The sequence below is a fragment of the Anabrus simplex genome, chromosome 2 (assembly GCF_040414725.1).
Source record: "Anabrus simplex isolate iqAnaSimp1 chromosome 2, ASM4041472v1, whole genome shotgun sequence".
In the NCBI taxonomy this organism is placed as follows: Eukaryota; Metazoa; Arthropoda; class Insecta; order Orthoptera; family Tettigoniidae; genus Anabrus; species Anabrus simplex.
This window is the reverse complement of record NC_090266.1, coordinates 616811857-616837010: the sequence shown is the minus strand read 5'-3', so window position 1 is coordinate 616837010 and position 25154 is coordinate 616811857. Positions and strand designations below refer to the sequence as shown.

The 25154-nt window shown below is 37.2% G+C and overlaps 1 protein-coding gene across 2 annotated transcripts in view; it reads right to left on the bottom strand.

Annotated features, from left to right (window-relative positions):
• Window positions 1–25154, bottom strand: part of dop (microtubule-associated serine/threonine (MAST) protein kinase dop) — a 578024-nt gene that overhangs the window by 238204 nt on the left and 314666 nt on the right. For both annotated transcript variants that reach the window (XM_067141035.2, XM_068226223.1), the window contains exons 16-17: window positions 3051–3278; window positions 2487–2919 (exon numbers count right to left, since the gene is read on the bottom strand). In XM_067141035.2, the coding sequence (XP_066997136.2) occupies window positions 2487–2919; window positions 3051–3278 (661 nt within the window). The remainder of the gene's footprint in view (window positions 1–2486; window positions 2920–3050; window positions 3279–25154) is intronic.

The window sequence follows — 25154 nt, the reverse complement described above, 5'->3', positions numbered from 1 at the left end:
ACACAGATAGGTCTTATGGCGACGATGGGATAGGAAAGGCTTAGGAATGGGAAGGAAATGGCCGTGGCCTTAATTAAGGAACAGCCCTAGCATTCACCTGGGGTGAAAACGGGAAACCACGGAAAACCATCTTCAGGGCTGCCGACAGTGGGGTTCGAACCCACTATCACCTGGATGCAAGCTCACAGCTGCATGCTCCTAACCACATGGCCAACTCGCCCGGTTCAACACATATGCAAGTCTACTGTTACCTGGGATAATATATCATTCTTCAGTGCCCATCATGCGCATGTGCGTCATCAATGATTGTTCATGTGTATGTGTAAAACTTGATTTGCAATGCTAAAACTATAATCTACTACCTTCTAATTGATAGAACGAAAAGAAAAAACATATCGGCTCTTGGAGCAATTTATAGGTCTAATTAAGGCAGCAGAGCTTCATCCTTTGGGAAATACAAATCTGTAAGTCTGGCAGGCTTGGGAGGAATTTTTTTAAACTACTGTCTATCAGAGTTCCTGGGAGAATTAAGTACAGAAAGATCATGGCAACACATGGCAGGCATAATGATCACCAGGACTGATAACAAAATAAGCAAATTAACACTTCAAAAAATCATGCTGCTTTGTTCTGAACCATAAAACTCAGAAATTTAACAAATGCACTTAGATTGTCAATGTCTTTTTGACATGGCCTTAGCATGATTCACACAAGAAACATCTTCATGAAATACTTCTCAACATGCATCAGAATATCTTGCTCAACAACTGCCTTGGCTAAACAGCTCCTCCTGCAATAATGTAATAATCCCCCAATGGCAATGCATATTCTACATACAGCAAAATTCTTACTTTAAAATAAATACAATATTATTCCAAAAGAAATATTGTTTAAGTGTAATTATAAACTCATGAAATTAAATTTTCTGAAAATTTGTGTGTTATATGAAGAAACTAATGGTATATTTCTGAAATCAGTAGAACAGACTGAATATAAAACGAGTCAAAATTAAACCAGAAAAGGCCATTTACAATGCTGCTACCAATCATGAGTTTATAACAATTGCTAAGGAATTACCAATGCATCTGAAATTCATGTAGCTAATAAATGTTACAAATACTATTATGCTGAAGCCAGTAGAAAATACTCTGGATAATAACAATAGAAATAAAATATAACCCTGAAAGATATAACCAACGGAATTATTTGAAAAAATGGTTTGATATTTTAATTACCGTATATATGCGAATAATCCCTTCATATGTATTCAAAAGTTGATGTTGTATCAAGGTTGGTACAGTGCTCCTGACACAACAAAATCTGGAAGTTAGTATTTTTCTGCTCACTCCGTCAGAAACTTTGTTCCTGCCACTAGTTTACACAACGTAAACAATATTGTACATAATGTGTGTGTATATATATATATATATATGGGTAAAAGCGTTTTGATAGAATCTGAGGATGTTGTTTTAGAACAAAACATATTGTATTTGTAATTATCTTTTTTTTTTTTTTTTTTTTTTTTTTTTTTTTTTTTTTTTTTTTTTTTTTTTTTTACAGTTATGTTACAGTGTTACATTTTGTATTTTCAACAGACTGAAAAGCAATGGATTCCTTCTGAACAAACCGCATCTATATCACGTCATTTGTGTGGTGTCAGTTTAAGTAGTAGCACATGTTTGGGATGGCTGGTACGAGTTCTCATTATAGGTCACCCACAGCTAAAGAAAAGCTCCACATTATGAAAGAAGCAGAGAACGTTTGTAATTGCACTGTGGGAGAAAGTACAATATGGACCAGAGTAGTATACATGACTAGAAGAAAAATAAAGTTTGTCTTGAACAGACAAACAGTAACCGATGGGCATTTTGCAGACAAAAGTGAAGTTTTTGGAAATCGACAATAGGATTTGCAAATATGTGACTGAAAAGACCCAGTTTGGATGTGTGGTCACGAGTGAAATGCGCTGGTTGAAAGCTATAGTGATAGCAAGTGAGTTAGTTATAAGGTTGGCCGTGGATGGCTCATATGTGTTTTGAACTAAATAACTTCAGTTTTTATCAGATAATTAATTCTGTGCAATGCGTCCCAGCCAATTATGACGAAATGACTGAATTTCCACAGATCTGTTACTGGTTTGCGCCAGAGAATCTCGTATTTACTCTCGCAAATTGGTAATGCAGACATGACATCAGTGCATGTTGTGAAATGCTGCTGGACTATTCTGTAAGCAAGAAGGGTGAATCCAGCATGTTTTAGCGATGAGGTGGCCTAATGAAGATTACGATGTGATGAGTTGCTTCATAATTCATTGTACTGTAGTAATTTATGGTTTTCAATATAATTATAACAAAGGTATACCAAAAAGATTTCCAAAATTAGGGTGTGAGGTTTATTCATATATATACGGTAAGTACAAAATATATTTTAGTACAAAGCAACCCAATCTGCACAAAATAGAAGGAAAATGCCCAACAGAAACATACCACGTCTGATTATCCTCCATAGAGATTGAAAACCGAGGGAGGGCTTCTTTACTATGAAGGCGACGTTTACGTTGAATTTGTGGAGAGACATCATCACTCTCTGTTTGAGAAGATTCAGGGGTGCTAGGATGACCTGTAATCTTCTGAGAATTATTATCACCACTTTCCACCAACTCCTTCATTCCATCAACATCTGGCGTATCTAACGCACTGCCTAAGTTTGAAGGTGACGATTCAGAATGGTCCGACTGGCCCGAGTCCCCTCGGGAAAATGACTTCCTGAAACCGCTTTCATCCAGTTCTTCATACAATCCAAGTCGATTTTGTACTTTACGGTATTGTGGAGAGCATGAAGAAAATGATGCAAATAATGGTGATTCATCTGTATCATCTGTATCCTCTCCAATATCATGATTATAACGGTCCATACGAGCTGAAAAATTATAATAATAATAATAATAATAATAATAATAATAATAATAATAATAACAATAACTTAATAGTTATTGAAAGCTGAATGATAAACAGAGTTCAACACCACTAGTATAGAAATATAATTCTTACTATCAAAGTAACTAGTATCTTCCTCATGATCAATCTGTGGAACAAACTCTGCTTTTTGTCGAAGAAGTGAAGTCCAGTCCACTCCAAAAAAGTATGGATGTTCCTTAACTTCATGTGCTCCTCCAGTACCCAATCTATCCCTGGCATTTTGCTGTAATAATGCGGTTATGATATCTTTTGCTTCAGCTTGGATAGGCCAATCATCATCATCTGGCCATTCAATATCATCTGTAAAATAAAAGCAAATCTAAAATAATATACGTAACCTCAACAGAGTATCAAGACAATATTAAAATGAATGTTGGCCCCAGAGGAGTGCAACAGGTTTCGGCAGTCGGCACAATTCCTATCCTCGCCGCTAGACGGGGCTTCATTCATTCCATTCATGACCCGGTCAAATGACTGGAAACAGGCTGTGGATATTCTTTCTTTTCATTAAAATGAATGTGAAAGGAGAGAAAACTCTTTCAATATTACAAAATTCATAATGTAGGTCTCATTAAACAGAAAACTAGAAACAATTTATAATGAGCTACTTTGTATCTATACAAAACGGAGAGTGAACGAGTGTGCTAAACCACTTTTAACCCTGAATGGGTGGCACTCGTTGCTGCAAAGTGAGAAGTGGCATAGGGGCCTTGCTGACCTGTATGACTGAACTTGCTCTAATAAAATTTCTAAGTTTTATGTATCATATATTGATGTATTAAGTTTATAAATTCAACTGCATGATATTTGATCAAAAATAAACATATATATCCAATGGTAATTAGCAACACAGCACATGAATGTTGTAAAAGTAAAAACTTGTTTTGCACAGGAATAAGTTTATCGAACACCTTACCTTGCTGAATTCAGCTTACAGGCCAAGATTCTGCTAACTATGTAATGCTATTCCTGCAGTATATCCTTGGGTGGAAGGGTCCTTCTAATAAATTACACTACTGGAAATTATTATCTACTTCATGACAATCCATTTCATGATTAGTATGGGCTAGATTTTTATGACAAGTCATATTTTTTTCCTTAACATTATATCATTTAGTCTTGTATTTTCAACATGTTTCCAAGCATGATAATCAAAATTAAACAGGTTTTATTGGGCACATAAATGCATATTTAGGCTTTTCAGTTTTGTGGCATATGTTGAACAAAATCTCATAACATATTTTGGTAATTTGCATTTGAATTTAATTTTCTAAAAATCAGAGTAAGCTCTAGAAATTAATTTTCAGGATAGACTAGAATTTTCTTCTACTGAAGAACCATTGAAAACCATTGAATGTTTCTAGCATGTAAGAGCTATTATTTGCTGGTTGGGGCAATTCTGCAGTTATCTGTCACTGTTCATATCTCTTCGCCCTTCTCTCTTCCTCCCTCAACACACTGAATGATCTGGGTTATTGAGGGAGCTTCAGTCATTCAGTTGCTTTAAATATGCCAAAATTGAAAGTCTCAGTTAGTGAGAAGTTGCGAAGTTTTGTATGTGAGTTTGGTAAAAACATATTCAGTATGGATGGAGTGATATTATTCTGTAAATTGTGTGAGGTAAAAGTTACTGCCAAAAAAATGCTTCACTGTGCTACAACACTGTAACACTGCAGAACATAAGACCTGAGTAACAAGACATTCTGCACTAAAACATAGGTAACGTCTGGTATTCGAAATCCTAACAGTAAGTTCACAGTGCTCACAATATTTGCAAGATCTCCGCAAGATGATGGTTTCATCTAACATTCCTTTAAAGAAACTTAACAACCGAAGCTTCAGGCAGTTTCTTGAAAAATATGCAAAGCATCCTGTTCCCAACGAATCTACTCTCAAGAAAATTTTGGGGACCTCTGAAATTAATTTGTTATACTGAAATAAGTCAATTCTTAAGAACTCGCATAGTATTATATCCATTAATTATTGATGTTTTTAGGGGCGGAAATACAAGGTCATCTGTCCTGTTATATCCGTTGCAGGATCTATATAATTTCAAAATACCATTATGAGTTACAGTATTGACAGATGTTTTCAGAAAATCTATTTTTACACTGTACCAGCAAAGAGGCTACACATTGTTCCAGAACCTCATTTTTTGAAAAAAGTATGTGATTTTCTTCTGAACTAATCCAGACACAAAAGCTCATTCCAAATAGTCCCCAGCCACTGACATGAACTTAAAACAGATTCTGGCACATCACTTTCTGACACAAGAAAATTTTGAAGGCTACGTGCTATGTTCATTGCCTGCTGAAGAGTCAACCTCTGTCGATCACAATCATTTTGGGGGTTTTCTTCCTCCTCATCAAATGGACCTCTATCATTCATAATGTCCTCCACAATTTCCTCATTGGTGATTTCTTTGTGGACTATTACATCACTATCTACATTGATGTAGTCTGTAAGACTTACCGTAGATGGCACATCCAACGTTGTACACAAACGCTTCCAATTCTCCTAGGTTTCCAAATCATCCAACACTTCACTTTCTGCGACGTCTTCTGTAAAAACCACTCCAGCTTTTCTAAGGCAGTTTGTAATGATGTCTGCATTCGGGGATTTCCATGCAGCATTAAACATCTGCATTGCTCCCAATATGTTTATGTTAATGTCGCTATTCAAGGCAACATTACACAGCATTCGACGGACCACACAAGCTTGGTAATGCCTCTTTACTGCATGAATTATACCCTGATCCAGCGGCTGCAGAATTGAAGTTGTATTTGGAGGCAAAAATAAAACTTTTACATGCTCCAAATGGCGAGGCACACAATTATGAGAAGAGCAATTGTCCAATAATAGAAGAATTCTCCTCTTTTCAGCTTTCATCCGACGTTCCAAGTCCAACAACCACTCTTTGAATAGCACAGATCTCATCCATGCCTTAGAGTTGTGCCTGTATTCACAGGGCAGATGTTGCACCCCTTTGAAACACCTTGGCTTTCCAAACTTCCCAATCATGAGAGGTTTCAGTTTGTCCGTCCCTGTGGAATTGGTGCACAAAAGAGCCGTGATACATTCTTTTGAATGTTTGCCCCAAAACACTTATTTCCCTTGAAATCAAGGGTTTTGTTTGGCATTAGTTTATAAAATAATGCAGTTTCGTCTGCATTATAAATGTCTGCCGGCGAATATTCCTTCCAGACATCCGGTAGTCTCCAGCCGCCATGAAGACGCAACTTCCTTCGGGGCATCGTTAGCTTCACCATTTATAATTTTGTGGGATATGCCATATCTCTCCCGAAACCTATGAAGCCAACCAGCACTACCCATAAACTCAAGTGACCCAAGCAAACATGCGAAAGATCGCGCACGTTCACATAACAGTGGGCCATTTATTGGAATGTTTTTACTCCGCATTTCCGCAAACCACGTATAGACGGCTGGTCCACCTCCTTGTAGTCGGCTGTCCTGGTCTTCTTACACTGTGGACCTAGGGTATCAGCATCAATGTTTTTCCTCTATCTTACCTTTCTGTTTTAAAAAATTAGAAAGTGCTAACGGGCTGTTTCAATTCTGTGCACCAATGATTTCTGTACTGCAAACTTTTTATTCAGGGTGTTTTAGATAACTAGACTTTTTTTATTTTTGAGCAAGGCACAGGGAAAATTCAAGTACTACAAACATGAAAATAAACCATTACTAGAGATGGTTCTAGCTCAGCCTGCGTGTCCCCAGTTTGAATAATAATTTTAAAATTGAAAAATGTCTAAGTCTAGAGCCGCCAATGGTCATTAATGGTAGCATTATATATTATAGGATATTTAGAATACGTTTAAAGTACAATAATTCAGATAATAATTCAGAACAAGTGTGTTTGATAAAACATTTCGTTTGTTTTTAACTAGAATAAATAACAAATTTATTCGTGCATAATATGTTTACATTGAGCATGGTATACCCGATTCCATTACAGGTACGGCCAAACCAAGCACACCAAAAAGTAACCCATGGGCCACACTTTAAGGCTACCATTTGATTTTACAGTAACGTCATTCGTATGCGAATGACAAAGCCTGATACAGCTCATCTGCACATCATTCATATATGGATGACGCTGCAATAGCGGGAAGTGAAGTGTCATTCATATATGAATGATGTGTCATTCAATGTGTTAAAGAATCATCAAACTTACGTCATCTTACTCCAAGAAACCAATGCTGAAGATGATTTACAGCTTTACAGCAGAGGAAGGATTCCAGGATTTAAGCTTGTGGCTACAAACAATAATCCCAAATATAGATTAGCAACCTATATAAGAAATAATACCAGCAACTACGAAGTCCTGCCATCAACTTCAGATGAAAATGTCTTTACAGCAACAGTTAAAGTAGGTAACCTTGACGATAATCAACTTATACAAACCACCAGGATTCATCTGGCCTTCTCCACCCCTAACCTCACTACAGCATCCAAGCATCATCGCTGGAGACTCCAATAGCCATCATACTCTATGGGGATATCAGGAGTGCAATGAAAATGGACAAAAACTTGTTGACTGGATGGATACAGCAAACCTTAAACTCATTTATGATGTTAAAGATAAGGCAACCTTTGTCTCTGCACGATGGAATCATGGCCATACACCTGACCTGTGCTTCATTACGCAGTCTCCAAATGTTCCCAATGAGGTACATTGCACAGTACTAGCCAGGTTCCCTCACAGCCAGCACCGGCCACTAATTCTCCAGACAGGTCTGTTCATACCCATTATCCTCTCCTACACGAGACCACGATGGAACTTCAACAAAGCAAATTGGATAGAATTTTCAAAGCAGACTGACTCCAATATAAGATGGATAAAACTCACTTTCAACAACTACAGTAGATTTATTGGTATACTAAAAGGTGCAGATAAACGATGCATACCAAAAGGTTACTGCAAAGAGTACATCCCTGGCTGGAATGAAGACAGCAAAAAGCTTCTCAAGGAATATGAAGACAATGGCGATCCTGCAACTGCTCCTGTCCTTCTACAATCACTATGAACAGACGAAATAAATGACAAGAAACCGTAGAATCCTTGGACCATATTCACTCCAGAAGAAAGGCCTGGTCCTTAATCCGGAAACTGGGAACAGCAAAAAATACCATCGGGCAAAAACGTATCAAACTTACATGATATGGCCAAACACATAATTACTACCTCCAAGTCAAGAAAGGAAAAACATATCATAAGAGAAGTCAGACATCAATTGAATAAAAGGAAAAGGTCAGCTCCACAATCATCTGAGTTCTCTGCCCCATTTCAACTAGAAGAGACTACAGAAGCAATGAAGTGCATGAAACCTGGAAAGGCAGCAGGTGTTGATGGCATTTACCCCGAATTTCTGTTACACTGTGGTCCAGCTACTGTCAGATGGTTGAACACCTTTTCCAATATTGTAGAAACAGGTTATCTGCCCCCATTATTCAAGCCTGTTATGTTCCTCCATTGGTAGAGAAATGCAAATTGCAAAGAAATGAAGTGAAAAGTTTTCATAAATCTTGCAAAGAGATGATTCCCTTTTCATCTGTTAATTGACAAGTATGTACACTAGTTTCTCGGTGTAGAATTTTGTTTAGTTACGACGTGAGCTTTTGTTAGCACAGTACGTTGGCCTGATAATCCACATAATATAGCGACGGGATTTCTAATGAAGGGTGAATTTCCTTCCGTGATGAAGAATCCAATAAGAGAACGTACAAAGATGAGATTAATTTTCATAACCTCACTTCGACGGACTTTTGCGAGTGATTTCATATTACCCCAACACAGGCTGACTATATTCTTGAAATGATCGGTCATTTATTGAAATGTGCAACAAAAAGAAGTCAATTCCTTTCTGAAAAAGAACAAATTCTTATATGCTTATATACATTGGTCAGTAAATGGTGCCCAGCTGCACGGTGTAGCACCAATGCATGGGACATCAAAATAAATTATTTGCAGAACTGTTATCAAAGTCGTACATATTATAGTAAATGTAATATTTCCTAACATAGTACGTTAGCCTGATAATCCACATAATATAGCGACAGGATTTCTAATGAAGGGTGAATTTCCTTCTGAGTGTGGATGTGTTGACGGTACTCTCGTTAACATTGATTTGTGTCATCATTTGAGAGGTTATCATTAATGTTGTCAAAAAGGACGTCAAGTTTCTCCTTGACAACTTCCAGCACAGCCAGCTTCTTGTAATACTAACCTTTCTTTCCCATGATAAAAACTTAAATGGTACCACAATTACACCGTCAAGTTCGCCGCGAAAAGTAAAGCATTAAAATCATACAGTATTAAGCCTATGCAGTTTGCTCATGGAGTAAACTCGATTGGATCACTCATTCGCAAAGACTTTTCACTTTGTTAAGAAATTGAAAAGTACAACCTAGATCATGGTGGAACAAGAACTGAAAAGTGCAAAGTTGAAAAGTTGCAAAGTTCGTTCGTGGAACAGGCCGCAATATTATTACCGCAGCGATTAAAGTCCAGACAACCATCGTGGTGAACAGCAATCAATCTGCAAGACAATCACTTCGAAATACTAGATGCATGGAACAATCAGTGGCAGAGAAAAAACTCCCTGACACATCATTACTTAATTAAAACTCCTTGGGAGCAGCCCGCAGGTTTTCATTCACCTTGATGACAGTGGTGTGTACTGAATAGGATAAGGACTGGCCAGGGAAGATGCGGAGCAATACTGAACAAGTGGGGATGGAAGTCCTCTCCTCATTGCGACTGCAGTGAAGAACAGCATGGATCATATAGTGCTCGAATGTCCCCTCAGAGCATTTAGAGGCTCAATGAAAGATCTTGACAACCTAACACAAGAAGCCGTTGAATGGATTAACTAACCGGACATAGTATTGCGAATATTCTTATGAACTTGAGCTGATATTCCTCCTTTAATCATAGGATGAATAAATAAATTATTATTATTATTATTATTATTATTATTATTATTATTATTATTATTATTATGCTGACATAGTTATGGGCAAGTCTCAGACAATTATGTGCTTAAGTGCTTTTGATCTAACTAAATATGTTTTATTTACATAATTTTGCTGTTTTTATAATTAAATGCACATTCGGGAATATTCATTCATATGTACATATTTCTTACATTCATTGTTATATTCTACTTTTTAAATTTCCCCTGCCCACATTCTTGATCCTTGCAATTCTAGCAATTGTCTTCTCTGTTCGTCAGTGCACCCTTGTCTCTGAATTCATTTTCAAGACAGGAATTTTCTGGTCATTATGGACACCCGGAGGCTAGAGCCTCATTAAACATCCCGCACTGGCCTGTACCTTTAACACACAATTTTATCCGCAATTACAGTGGTCATAAGTTATGATTTTTATTTCCGTGTTGACATATAACTAATATAATGGGAATTAATTGAGGGATGTTCCACCATTAAACACAACGTATAAAACATGACATTTATGAGTGAAAACTGGTTTCAATTCCCTTGGAACCATCATCATACATACATTATCATTACAGACTGTTATCCCCTTCAGCGTTAAGTCTGCAGAACTCTGTGAATTTACTAAACGTCGCCACAATCCTCGATTTGCAACTAGTGCTGTGGCCTCATTTAGTTCTATACCTCTCATCTTTAAATCGTTAGAAACTGAGTTTAACCATCGTCGTCTTGGTCGACCTCTACTTCCCTTACCCCCCATAACAGAGTCCATTATTCTCCTAGGTAACCTATCCTCCTCCATTCACCTCACATGACCCCACCACCACAGCCGGTTTATGCGCACAGCTTCATCCATCAAGTTCATTCCTAAATTAGCCTTTATCTCCTCATTCCGAGTACCCTCCTGCCATTGTTCCCACCTGTTTGTACCAGCAATCATTCTCGCTACTTTCATGTCTGTTACTTCTAACTTATGAATAAGATATCGTAAGTCCACCCAGCTTTTGCTCTTGTAAAGCAAAGTTGGTTTGAAAACAGACCGATGTAAAGATAGTTTCATTTGGGAGCTGACTTTCTTCTTACAGAATACTGTTGACCACAACTGCCAGCGCACTTCAATTAGCTTTACTACACCTTGTTTCAATCTCACTTACTATATTACCATCCTGGGAGAATACACAACCTAAATACGTGAAATTATCGACCTGTTCTAGCTTGTATCACAAAGCTGACATTCAATTCTGTGAATTTCTTACCTACTGACATCAATTTAGTCTTCGAAAGGCTAATTTTCATACCATACTCATTGATGCTACCCTACTTACACATAGTCCAATTGAGAATCTCTCTTCTAACGGGTTATGGACCACCGGTGGATTGTATAGTCCTAGCCGCCTGAGCACAAGGAGGGCCATGACTCAGAATATGTCTGAGATGCCCACACCCATACCATAGCAACTGGTATCCTGACATATATGTTAAAATGTTCAGATACTGTTACTGTAGTTGAAACATGTTTTTCCTTTATATCCACTGCAAATAAATAAGAACCTCACAGTATTCTGCAACTTCAAGTTTTTACTCATTTTTCTAAATCTCTGTTCAACAGTGTACAAATGCACTGCAATTATCTGTGACCTAGATCCAATAACTTTCTGTAAATAGTAATGTGGGTTTTTTTTGGTCATATGTGTCTGCAGTTATCTGTGACCAGGTTCCAAGTACTTTCTGTATATAGTAATATGTTTTATGGTCATATGTATTTTATGTCAACCATTGTAAATGTATTTAAGGCAGTTTTCATGTTGAATGTTGTACCGGGAGGTACACCTCAACCTCGCACATTTAAAAGAAGTGCCTTAAGGAACTCTATCTATCAAGCAAAACGTGAAACAACTAATGCATGAAGTTAGGACATTGACCAGAAGATGTCGCCATTGCATAATTGAGTAATGTGTTATTTTGAAGTTACCTAAACTGACTGGATTTATTTATGTTTTTGTTTTGGTGTACGGCAAGAAGTTTGAACTTTTCTCCACATATGTCATCATAAAAAAACTGACGTAATGCACTTTGGTGCAAGGTAGAAGAATTAGTGATTTAAAGAAGTTTGGTGTTTATAAGTTTTCACAACAAAACTAACTTTCATTCATTTCTATATATCAAGTTTTGCAACTCTTCCTTCTCATTCCGCCAGCTTTTGAATCTGGCCAATCACAAATTTTCTGTAATTATTTTTTAACCAATAATAGGCTTCTTGTACCTTTTGAATTTGCCAATAAAAATGAGAGGGTGGGTCTGGATTTAGTCCAGAACCCTCTCGAATCATCCCCTCGGGTATATAAGCTGCGGCTTTTCCAGCTACCTTGTCTTATTGATCGTCGTCTTACCGAGTGTGTGTGTTAAGGCAGTTCAGGCAGTTCAACAACCCAGGTTATGGCCACCAGATTTATATTTCTGTAGATACCTCCGCAGACTTACACGAGGGGAAGGTTCTAATTTCTACTACCTGTTTTCTAAAATGTAAACCTTCTTTCAGCTAATGTAAAATTTCATGAAGACTTAAATTGTAAATCGGGGATAGAGAGTGCGTTACCTTCTCGAGTTCCCCTTTAATTTATCTTGAGGTGACTACGATTTTGTAATTGTTTCTCCTTTATGTAAAGCATTACATTAACCTCCATTCTAGTCACCTCAGTAGCTTGGGATTAACCTCTGCATCATTGGGCCGTGAGCCCAATTAATGTTTTATACGTAATTTTCTAGGAGCGCAAGTGTACGCCTCCATACATTTTGTGTTTGGGCCAGTAATTTAACCTGTTCTTTCCACGAAGGCCCAGTAGTTTGGGTAAAGATACCCCCGTGTAAAAATTGTAAATTATAGGTTGGTCCTAGAGAGGCCAGGAATTTGTAAGATTTTTGTGTGTGTAATGTTGCCTTAAGCAGGCTGTAAGAAATTGGGAGCGCAGTCTCCTTGGTTAAACTTGGAGAGCATGTAAGCTCTTTTCCGAGATTGCTAATTTTACTGTAATATTGAAGGGTGCCTTTGTAAGGCCGTATTTGTAACGTTTGGAGCAAAGTGCTCTTGAATTGGGAGATTCTCTCCTCGTCCAACTAAATGCAACATTTGCGATGTTGTAAACTTGTAAATTTGGAGCTGGAAGCTCAGCACTTGTAATTTCCAAATTGCTATTGGTACCCGTAACCTTGTTATTTCACCTAATGAAAAGTTTGTTAAGTTTGTGATCTGAAAAGAAATATAACCTTTATTTAAAGTTTTAAGTTAATCTTTGATATAGTGGATAGACCCATTCAGCCTGCACCTTCTTTCACCTCTCTGCGATCCACAAAAAAACCCGGTAACAAGTGTTATTAGAATCCTTTGATTTATTTATTTATTTAACGCGAACTGTTGATGATTTCAAGGGAATCGAAAAGGTTTTTTGCTCAATAAATGTCATGTTTTATACATTGTGTTGAATGGCGGAACATCCCTCAATTAATTCCCATTATATAAGTTACAGTGGTCTGCCAAACATGTAAGACACTGACTGTTAGTGCAGAGTTCTCGCTTCAACAAATAAGATGTCTCCCAAAAATGTGAAAAGTGTTATTTTGAACAGTTTTGTGCACAAGTTTGGAGACTTTTTTTAAAAATCGATGAAGTTGTATTATTTTGCCACAACGGTGAGAAACCTGCAGCAGCAGAGATGCACTTGCAAGTTACACAACAGCAAAACACGCAAAATGTGTATCATTAAAGACGATGACACAATGTTTGCTTCTTAAAATGCAAGATGTAAGACACTCCATGTTGTACGATGTCGGCATGTAAAAGATCTCTGGTGGCACATTTGGTGTTTACATGAAAAAATTCATTAAATCTCAGCCGCAGTGTCCAAGAGAGTTTCGCTGTACTCGGTCTGCCATCGAGTGGGCCTAGAGAAAAACGGAACGTCAAAATTGACGAGCAGACAGCCAGATGGCGTCAAATTGAAGTGTCTGCACACGGTAGCTGAGGCCGTAAGATTATTATTATTATTATTATTATTATTATTATCAGCATATATTTCCATTTTCAAAGTGTAACACATTCGGGAGTCAACTAGGAAAACCACTTTAATAATCCCATATTTTGCAGGTTTATTACATATGTATTGTCAAAAGGGACGCCATCCTCGGAAAGCTATCAGACTTTTGTCAATCATACAATATTCACTAATGGTGTAATTATTTCTACAATTGTTCACAAACGTTTTGAAAAGTTCTCGGATCGGAGCAAGGCTGTCAGTTTTATTCCTCTCCTATCTAATATTTTTGTTATCGAACCCAGAGACATCGTAGAAGGAACTTAAACGTTTTTTGTGCTATCACACATGGATATATTTCAACCCGTTCCATCATTAGCCCACAAATCTTCAGTGTTCATCCTAAGACAAGGTGATCGGACGTCCCGTTTTTATAGGGACTGTCCTTTCCTTCAGTAGCTGGTCTCGTTGTCGCACCAAATCTTTGATGGGATGCAAACTGTCCCGTTTTTTCCACAATCGTCTTATTATATCCCATTTTCTTGAGATATTTTTGTGCATGTGCAGTTTCGCACACATGCATTACCCATTTCTTTTCTTGTAGTCCAAGATTCTAATGTTATTTGAGAGATGATGCACCAATATTTTCTGAAGTGAAGCATTGGCCTCATGTTTATGAGCGCACGTCTTTCAGTTCTCTTCTGTTCTTAATTGTGACAAGATTTTTTTGTAAGTCTAATTGTTTAAGGGCAAAACTTTAATGGTAAAGTGTGTTTATCGTGCACTGAAGAAAAGGAAGTATGAAAATTTAATATGATTTAGGTAAGAAATCAATACCTTTCTTCATCTAAAGAGGAATGCTTAAAAAATGAATTATTAAAAATTAAAAACTCATATATTAATAGGATGTAATCATATATCTGCTTAAGCATTCCCTATTTTATATGAAAGATACTAATGTATTCAATAACCATTTTTTTCAGTGCAAAGATCAGTAGTTGAGAATGCCGAAATGAAATTCTAATTTCGTGAATGCATAAAAGGAAGATCACGACAAAGTATTGCGTACTTTATGCAAAGGTGTGTATTTTATCGAGCAGGGTGTTCGATCAGACATATACTGACACATGCAATATAAGAAGCATAAAGTGGCAGGCCCTCCTATGAGTTCAAGCCATAAATTAACATCCTTTATGACGATGCCCTCCCCTGTGAACCATGTGACCTTGCCGTGGTGGGGAGGCTTGCGTGTCCCAATGAAGCAGATAGCCGAGCCGTAGGTGCAACCATATTGGATGGGTATCTGTGGAGAGACCAGACTAACGAATGGTTCATCGAAAGGGGGGTAGCAGGGTGGCAGTCTACATGATTGCCCTGATATGGTCTTGCAATATTACTTAACATGGCTTAGCTATGTTGATACTGCTACACAGCTGAAAGCAACGGGAAACTACAGCCGTAACTAACTCCCGAGGACACGCAGCTCTCATTGTATGAATGATGTACTGATGATAGTTTCCTCCCGGGTAAAATATTCCGGAGGGAAGAAAAGTCCCCCATTAGGATCTCCATGTCGGGACTACAGGAGAGGGGGCAATCGTCAGGAAGACGGATACCGACATTCTGAGAGTCGGAGGATGGAATGTTAGAAGTTTGAATCGTTGTGGTAGATTAGAGAATCTGAAAAGAGAGATGGATAGACTAAAGTTAGATGTGGTTGGTATAAGTGAAGTTCATTGGCAGGAGGAGCAGGATTTTGTCAGGCAACTACCAAATTATCAACACAAAATGAAACAGGGGAAATGCAGGAATTGGTTTAGTAATGAATAAGAAAATAGGGCACTGGGTAAGCTACTACGACCAGCATAGTTAAAGGATTATTGTTGTCAAGTTAGACACCAAGCCAATGCCCCCCACTATAGTGCAGGTCTGTATGACTACTAACTCAGCGGATGATGAAGTAATCGAAAGAACATACGAAGAGATAGATTTAATACAATATGCAAAAGGTGACAAGAATCTAACTGTGATGGGAGACTGGAATGCAGTGAAAGGCCATGGAAGAGAATTCGGATTGGGACAAAGGAATGAAAGAGGAAACCGGGTGGTTGAATTCTGCACCGATCATAATTTCGTCCTTGCTAACACTTGGTTCAAACACCACAAAAAACGGCTGTATACATGGACAAGACCTGGGGACACTGGTAAGTATCAAACAGACTTCATTATGATTAGGCAGAGATTCAGAAACCAGGTGTTGGATTGCAAGACCTTCCCAGGAGCCGATGTGGACTCTGACCACAACTTGTTGGTCATGAAATCCCATCTGATACTCAAGAAGTTGAAGAAAGGAAGGAATGCAAGTTGATGGGATCTAGACAAGTTGAAAGAAAAGAGTGTGAATAGTTTCAAGGAAGATGTAACACAAGGTCTAAATGAAAAGGCTGAAGGAAACACAATAGAGGAAGAATGGACAGTCATGAAGAATGAGATCAGTAAGGCTGCTGAAGAAAAGTTAGGAAGAAAGGAAAGATCAACTAAGAAACAATGGATAACTCGAGAGATACTAGACCCGATTTACAAACGACGAAAGTACAAGAATGCAAAAAATGAGGGCAGAAAAATATACAGACGAATAAAGAATGAGGTAGGTAGAAAGTGCAGGACAGCTAAGGAAGAATGGCTGAAAGAGAAGTACAAGGATGTTGAAGGTGGTATGGTCCTAGGAAAGGTAGATGCTGCATACAAGAAAATCAAGGAAACCTAGCTGTACAAATATTAAAGGTTAGATGGAAAACCACTTCTAGGGAAAGAAGACAAGTCAGAAAAATGGCAGGAACATATACAAGGTAAAGAAGTAGATGATAGAGTTCTGGAACAAGAAGAGGCTGTTGATGCTGATGACATGGGAGACCCAATTTTGAGGTCAGAATTCGACAGAGCTTTGAGAGACCTAAGTAGGAACAGGGCATCGGGAATTGATGACATACTCTCAAAATTACTGACTGCCTTAGGTGAAACCAGCATGGAGAGCTTATTCCGTTTAGCGTGTAAGATGTATGATACAGGAGAAGTGCCATCCGATTTTCGGCAGAATGTTGTTATAGCTGTTCCCAAGAAAGCCGGTGCTGACAAGTGTGAAAACTACCGCACCATTAGTTTAGTATCTCACGCCTGCAAAATTTTAACACGTATTAATGACAGAAGAATGGAAAGACAAGTTGAAACTGAGTTGGGAGAATATCAATTTTGCTTCAGAAGAAATGTGAGAACACACGAAACAATCCTGACTTTATGTCTGATCTTAGAGGACCGAATTAAGAAAGACAAGCCCATGAACATGGCTTTCGTAGATCTAGAAAAGGCATTCGATAAGGTTGATTGGACAAAGCTGTTTGAGATTCTGCAGGTGATAGCGATCAGATACTGAGAAAGTAGAATTATCTACAACCGATATAAAAATCAGTCAGCAGTGATAAGAACCGAGAGCTTTGAAAAAGAGGCAGCAATGCAGAAAGGAGTGAGGCTAGAGTACATGAATACTGTTACTTGGGTAGTATAATAACTAATGGCTGTGAGCTTGCATTCGGGAGATAGTGGGTTCAAATCCCACTGTCGGCAGCCCTGAAAATGGTTTTCCGTAGTTTCCCATTTTCACACCAGGCAAATGCTGGGGCTGTACCTTAATTAAGGCCACGGCCGCTTCCTTCCAACTCCTAGGCCTTTCCTATCCCTTCGTCGCCATAAGACCCATCTGTGTCGGTGCGACATAAAGCCACTAGCAAAAAAAAAAAAAAAAAAAAAAAAAAAAAAAAAAAAAAAAAAAAAAAAAAAAAAAATGATGGTAGAAGTAAGGACAATATAAAATGCAGACTAGCACAAGCAAGGAAGGCCTTTCTTAAGAAAAGACATATATTCACCTCGAACACTGATATAGGAATTAGAAAGATGTATTTGAAGACTTTCTTCTGGAGCATAGCATTGCATGGAAGGGAAACGTGGACGATAACTAGGTCAGAAAGAAACAGAATAGAAGCTTTTGAAATGTGGTGTTACAGAAGAATGCTGAAGGTGAGATGGGTAGATAGAATCACGAATGAAGAGATACTGAATCAAATTGATGAGAGGAGATCGGCTGGGCTAAATTTGACCAGAAGAAGAAAGAGAATGATAGGGCACATCATAAGACACCCAGGACTTGTACAGTTGGTTTTTGAGGGAACTGTAGGTGGTAAGAATGGTACGGGTAGACCAGGATACGAATATGACAAGCAGATTAGAGCAGATGTAGGACGTAGTAGTTATGTAGAAATGAAAAGGTTAGCACAGGATAGGGTGGCATGGAGAGCTGTATCAAACCAGTCTATGGACTGATGACTTAAACAACAACATATGACAATGCAAGGGTACAGGAAGAAGAAGGGAAACATTTTGCAGCTGAAGGAGTTTTGTTTACATTCCACACATTTAAACATAACCACTCCTTCCTGTCAAATGGACTGCACACTCTTGTGTGTAGTTTATTTGAAAAGTAGTTTACATGAGGGAGAACCAAGTGAGAGGCTACTTTTGTATTACAAGAAATCACCAGCGACATGTAATATACTAGATATGTGTCCGATATGGTTGATACTTCAAACTACAACCACCTTAAATTAGCTCCAGTACTTGCAAGGATTTTTATACCAAATAAAGGAATCCAAATCAAACTGCCTGAGTTTCAAAAAACTATCTGGGGAAACAGCAGAGATACTTACAAATCACATTCTCTGCATCTTTGAAACGTACAAGTTAACCGAAAAAGGTTTTGCTTTCTACTATGTTAATTGCAACACCAACTTTAGTGGGCTATACTATAATCCATCAGCTTCACTGTCCGTATTGATAATTTAAGAACACAAGTATGGAGGATGAGTTTTCCACCTAATCAATACTTTATTTACAAAATGTTTAAAATTATCTACATAAAACAGTACCGGTTTCGACCCGTAAATAGGTCATCATCAGCTGTTGGTGAACCTGCTTAATAGTGATTGTACATAAAGCATTACTAAAAACTAATTTAACAAGAATGCCTTATTCTAATATACTAATACTACTGTTAAGATATATACATATGGTACAATTATAGGGCTTTGGCTAGTTGGAGTTCCATTCAAAAATCTATACTGTTGCCAACATTACGTCAAACAACATACATATATACATATGGTACAATGCATCTTGTTTGATGTAATATGAGTCAAAGCCCTATAATTGTACCATATTGTACCAATGTACAACATGAAAGTGACCAAGGTATGAGTGATGCTAGTAATGCCATTCCTTATGCAGCCAGTCCGTTATGAATGGTGTGAAAATTTTGCTCATAGGGTCGGTTGGTGCATGCATTTCAGTGGGCTTGGCAGACTGATATGTGAGCAACTTTTGGCTCGGTGAGGAAAGCAATGGGAAACTACCTCACTCCTCATTTCCCTACTATGCCTCTTCAGTGACGCCTAAGCTATGACAGCTGTTGGCGGAACTGTGGAGGATCAAACCAGTCTTCGGGCTGAATACCCAACATACAACACGTTAACACACTGGGGTTGAAGGCCATATGTTGTACGGGCTTTGTCATTTATTGCAGGGAAAGGGTTTCCATAGGATGCATGCTTCCTGGTTATCATCCTGGTTACTATGAAACAAAGGTACTATGTACACTAATCGGCACTGCAGTGTAAGATTTGGTTCATAAGAGTTTCATATAGTTCTCAAAAATATAGATGGCAGTATACTACAGCTCCACACTTCATATACGTCTTTTCAAACTGTGTCAGAGCTGTGTCAACTCTACAGTTGCATGCATGTCATGGTGTGATATAAACTTAATTCGGTAATGACGGCATAGAATAGAATAGAATAGAATAGAATACATTTATATATCATCAACACGTTATTGTCCCAATTAGAGATGATTCATTAAAACATAATATACAACAAATACACCTTAAGTAAATAACACTAATTTCCTAAAATAATCACCAAGTTCAAACTAAATCTAAAATAAATAAATAAATAAATAAATAAATAAATAAATAAATAAATAAATAAATAAATAAATAAATAAATAAAAAAATAAAAAAAATAAATCTCCTTAAATAATTGACATTATTAAACTACATGTAGTAACTTTTACATATTTATATACCTTACAGATAGGGCCTTACATTCATAAGGTCAATAGGGCATGTCTAATTTTAGACGGGGGTGAGTGAAAAAGGTCCACTGATTCACCCACCTCATTCAGTGATGTTAGTGCCCTCACAAGCCATGAGTTAGCCCGAGCCACAGCTCTCACTTTGGGCAGATGAAAAATATACCTTTGCGTAGTATTGCGATGAGGAACATGTAATGGAATCAGCTCCAGTAATGTTGAGCAATCCACTCTATTCGTCAGACACTTATAAAGAAAGAGGGCACAGGCACATCTGCGGCGTGAGTGCAATGTCCTCATGCTCATAGTCTCACAAAAAGACTCGTAATCGGACAAAGAGAGAGAAATACCCAAACCCTTGTAGCTGATCCATTTCATTAACCTTATTTGGACTCTTTCCAAGTTTTGGTCTCAATTATACAATATAAATGTTCAATCAATCCTCCCATTCAATACACTGTAGTATAACTTCATCTATAAAAATGGCATTTCCACATTACCCAAACCTGTTTCGACTACCTTTTAGAGTCATCTCGACGCAAGTGCGATAACAGGTAAAAACCTGAAAACAGTGTTCTCTCATCCATGGGTAACTAATGCAGATATCGAGCTTGAATTATTATTTTACGGTCATGATTATTATTGTTATTCTTTTACGATTATGGTTATTATTATTATTATTATTACTACTATTACTTGTAGGAGCCTCCGTGGCTGAGACAGCAGCACGTCGGCCTCTCACCGCTGGATACCATGGTTCAAATCCCGGTCACTCCATGTGAGATTAGTGCTGGACATAGCAGAGGCGGGACAGGTTTTTTTCTGGGTACTCCGGTTTTCCCTGTCATCTTTCATTCCAGCAACACTCTCCATTCTCATTTCATAGCATCTATCAGTCATTAATAAATCACTTTGGGAGTGGCGACCCCATCGTACTAATAGCCTATATCTGCTTCATTCATTACATCCCTGACACGGTCAATGACTGGAAAACAGGTTGTAGTTTTTCATTTTTCACTATTACTTGTAATGTATAGCTATGAAGTGTTACATCCATTTAATATTAGTATTATTACATCATATGTATATACAATATGATTGCGCTGTTTGTGAGGTTATGTAATGAAACATGTATTGTACATCAATATTTATACGAGTTCAGTTAATTTAAATACCTGTAAATTAATATTATAATTTATTCTTACCTGTATATATAAATTGTAATCCATAATTGTGAAACACACTGTAACTTCCAGAATGGTAACAGGCACGAGAACGATTGAGAATATTCTGTACAGTACAATCTATGTATTACGCACTCTAGAATTTTCACTAAGGTATTTCTTGTAACGTATCTTTCTGGAAGCCTGGCCAGAACATATATATATATAAGGAGACGATGTTAACGGTGAAACGTGAGTTATTATTTGGAAGTTATTGGAAGATTATACTCGTGACATGCATTGGATGCAGTCGCCATATTGAAGTGTTGGCAGTTGTTTTAAATGGCGGTTTGTGGTGTGCGTGTTTTGTTGTGGCAGCAGTGATCAAGCAGTGTAGACAAATTAAAATAAAATAATTGTACCAACTGACAGCATCTCGTGTGCGTCTTTATGGATACATTAATCTTCAGTGGATTAGAACCTTAAAATACATGTGTTACATTCGATGATTTAGTGGTTAAAATATTTGACATTTAGTACAATTCGGTACAATGCCATCCAGGCAAACAAGAAAGCCAACCTTTACTGCAATTATAAAGCTGGCAAAAATAGGTAGCGATATAGGTCTCTTAAAAAATGCTTAAATAACTACATAACTTCTAAATTTCTGAAGTTTAACAAAAAAAACATAGAAACACGACACAAACACGCAATACCTATTTAAGAACAGATAGAATTTGGTTAAGAGAAGAAATTAAGTTCCTCCAACGGAAGAAATCCTTCTTGAATAACAGGCTATATGAAACCCACTTAGAAGTCACCATTTACCTTACACCACTAAAATGGACCTCATTCTAAACACATCACTACCAAATTGAACAGCATATTATTAAAAAAACACTAGACAAAAAATGGGAATATCTTCAAAATTCAGGAAATCAAAAAAGGAAAAAAACTTCAACATAGTTAATAAAGACACAACTGCAAAAATACTGAAGACCTAAAATCAATAATAAAAAAATAATGTTTCTATTTAATGACTATGAAAAAACAAATCTTGCAACTATGAATCCAAAACTACCAGCAGCAAAATCTATGAAAATGAAAATCCACAGCCTGTTTCCAGTCATTTGACCAGGTCAGGAATGGAATGAATGAAGCCCCTATCTAGCGGCGAGGATAGGAATTGTGCCGGCTGCCAAAGCCTGTCACACTCCCCTGGGGCAATGATTAATGATGACAGATGAAAATGAAATGATATTGGAGTGTGTTGCTGGAATGAAAGATGACAGGGAAAACCAGAGTACCCAAAGTAAAAACTGTCCTGCCTCCGCTTTGTCCAGCACAAATCTCACATGGAGTGACAGATTTGAACTATGGAACCCAGCAGTGAGAGGCCGGCGTGCTGCCGCATGAGCCACGGAGACTCAGCAAAATCTATGCCTATGATCCATAAAGAGAACGTCCCAGTAAGAACTATCATCAATTTTAGAGGAACATATAAAATATTCCAATACATCTAAATTTTCCTAAAAACACATTATAAATTACAAGCAAACACCTCAGTTACGAATTCTGTTAAACTGTGCAACAAAATAAAAGATATGAATATACCTAAACACCACATACTGCACTCATTTGACACAGTTAACATGTACACTAATGCCACCATCAATGAAATCATCAAATAGACAATTTAATGCGTTTCAGCATGCTAAGGAGAGGAGAAACAGACATGTTTACTCAAATCCTCAAATTTACACTAAATAATTATTTTATTTTCAATGGAACAATATACCAACAGCATACATGCCAACTTTACAAAACAAAAAATCAGGAGATATTGATATGAAAAAATCAGGAAAAATTGGGAGATACAATTGGTCAAAACTGCTTATTCTATATGTCTTATGCAATACAGGAGTACTATGGTATATTTTATAACACTTGTTGTCACAAACCCGACTGTTGCTATACGAGGCTACACATCTCTATTCCCTCACAGGAAGTATGCGAGTGAGATGATTGGACTCTGATAAGCCCTCCAAAAATAGTGTGAACTCATGCTCCACACATGTGAATCAGTCATGTAGATAGATGCCATTACTGAGCAAATGCATAGATTAATATGTTGCATCATGCACCCGCACGATTATGCAAAGCGAAATAAATTAAAATTTGCCAGAATTGTCTCCAAATGGCTCATAAAATCTCTAAGCGAAATGCTATTTTCATCAAGTAATAAATTAAAATTTGCCAGAATTGTCTCCAAATGGCTCATAAAATCTCTAGAAAAGTCTTTGAAATTCTGTCACTAAATAACTTTTAAAAAATCCAAATCTAGCGACTAGTCTCTAAAGAAACTACTAGTCTAACGTGATGATAAAGATGTTGATTCCCATAGGGAACCTGAAATATTTGTTCCGAATGAGTAAATTTATAATACCAATATAGTTGGTCCATTATTGGAACATTTATAATGTCTAATAACGCACCAACTATATTGGTAGTCTGATGTGAATGAACACGAACACAGCATGCGAGAACGAGAGATTGACAATCATTATATGCATCGCGATATACAGGTTTCAATAAATATTGCACATTTGCGCATTCTTCATATTAATAAATGTCGATATTTAATTTGAAAGCAGCCAATGAGCGAAGGACTTCCGGCCAATGGCGTACAAAGCTAAACGGTGAGATCACAAATGTTTGAAGTTCACCAAAAAATAAGCTAAAATCGGAAGGAAATAATATAACAATTGGGAGGTGGGAAAAACTGTTGAAAATCTGAAGTTTCCTGCCTAAACTGGAAAAGTTGGCAGGTATGCAGCAGATAGGTTTGCCAATATACCCTCATCAGGAATCTTGGCCAATATTTACATGGATTACTTAGAGCACACATGTATCATAGAGAAAATTACCTCAATAAAGCATTGGGCACGCTATGTGGATGACACGTTTGCTATTATGTACAGATACACAAATTAGTAATGGGGACATGATATTTAAACAACTCAATAGGATCAATCCCCAAATAAAATTAACAACAGAGAAAGAAAACAAGAATTCCATTAACTATCTGGATATAATGCAGACATGGCATAAAACTATTCTTTGACATTTACACAAAATTCACCCACACTCTCAACACCATCAAACCACCTTTCCAACACCCAGGCGCACAAAAGAAAACGGCATATAACATTAAGATAGATACAGCTATGAAACCTTCCACTACCTTGAAAAAACTTGAATAAGGAAATAAGAACAATCCACACCATAGCAAATAAGAATGGATTCAGTAAGACATACATGAATACAATCATTAATAAACCTAAGACAACACGTATACCTGAACCAATTCCTAAAAATGAATTTTCCACCTTCACATTTAACAATAGTAATATATACCAGATAACTATTATTTTTAACCTTTTAAGTGCTGAGTTACCAGTTGACTATTTGGTACCTCAGTGCTGAGTTTTTTCATTCGTATGTAAATTTTTTTTGTAGAAGCCTCAATTTTTAACTTATCAGTGGGGTGATTAGCTTAACATGTTTATAAATGTTGGTTGTTTATAAATCTAAATGCACATAGAAAATCCTACACTTATGTTCAATATTATTTTTAGAGAAAACAAAATTAGACTTATGTGCCCATGCGTGCATTATCTTTATACAAAGTAAAGACCCCAAAATAATATTATTTCCGAAAATCTATAGACAACTAATACATGTAACTTCTTAGAAGTATATAAGTTGATATTTTAAAATACTTTCCAAACCTGGAATGTGGTGATAGTTA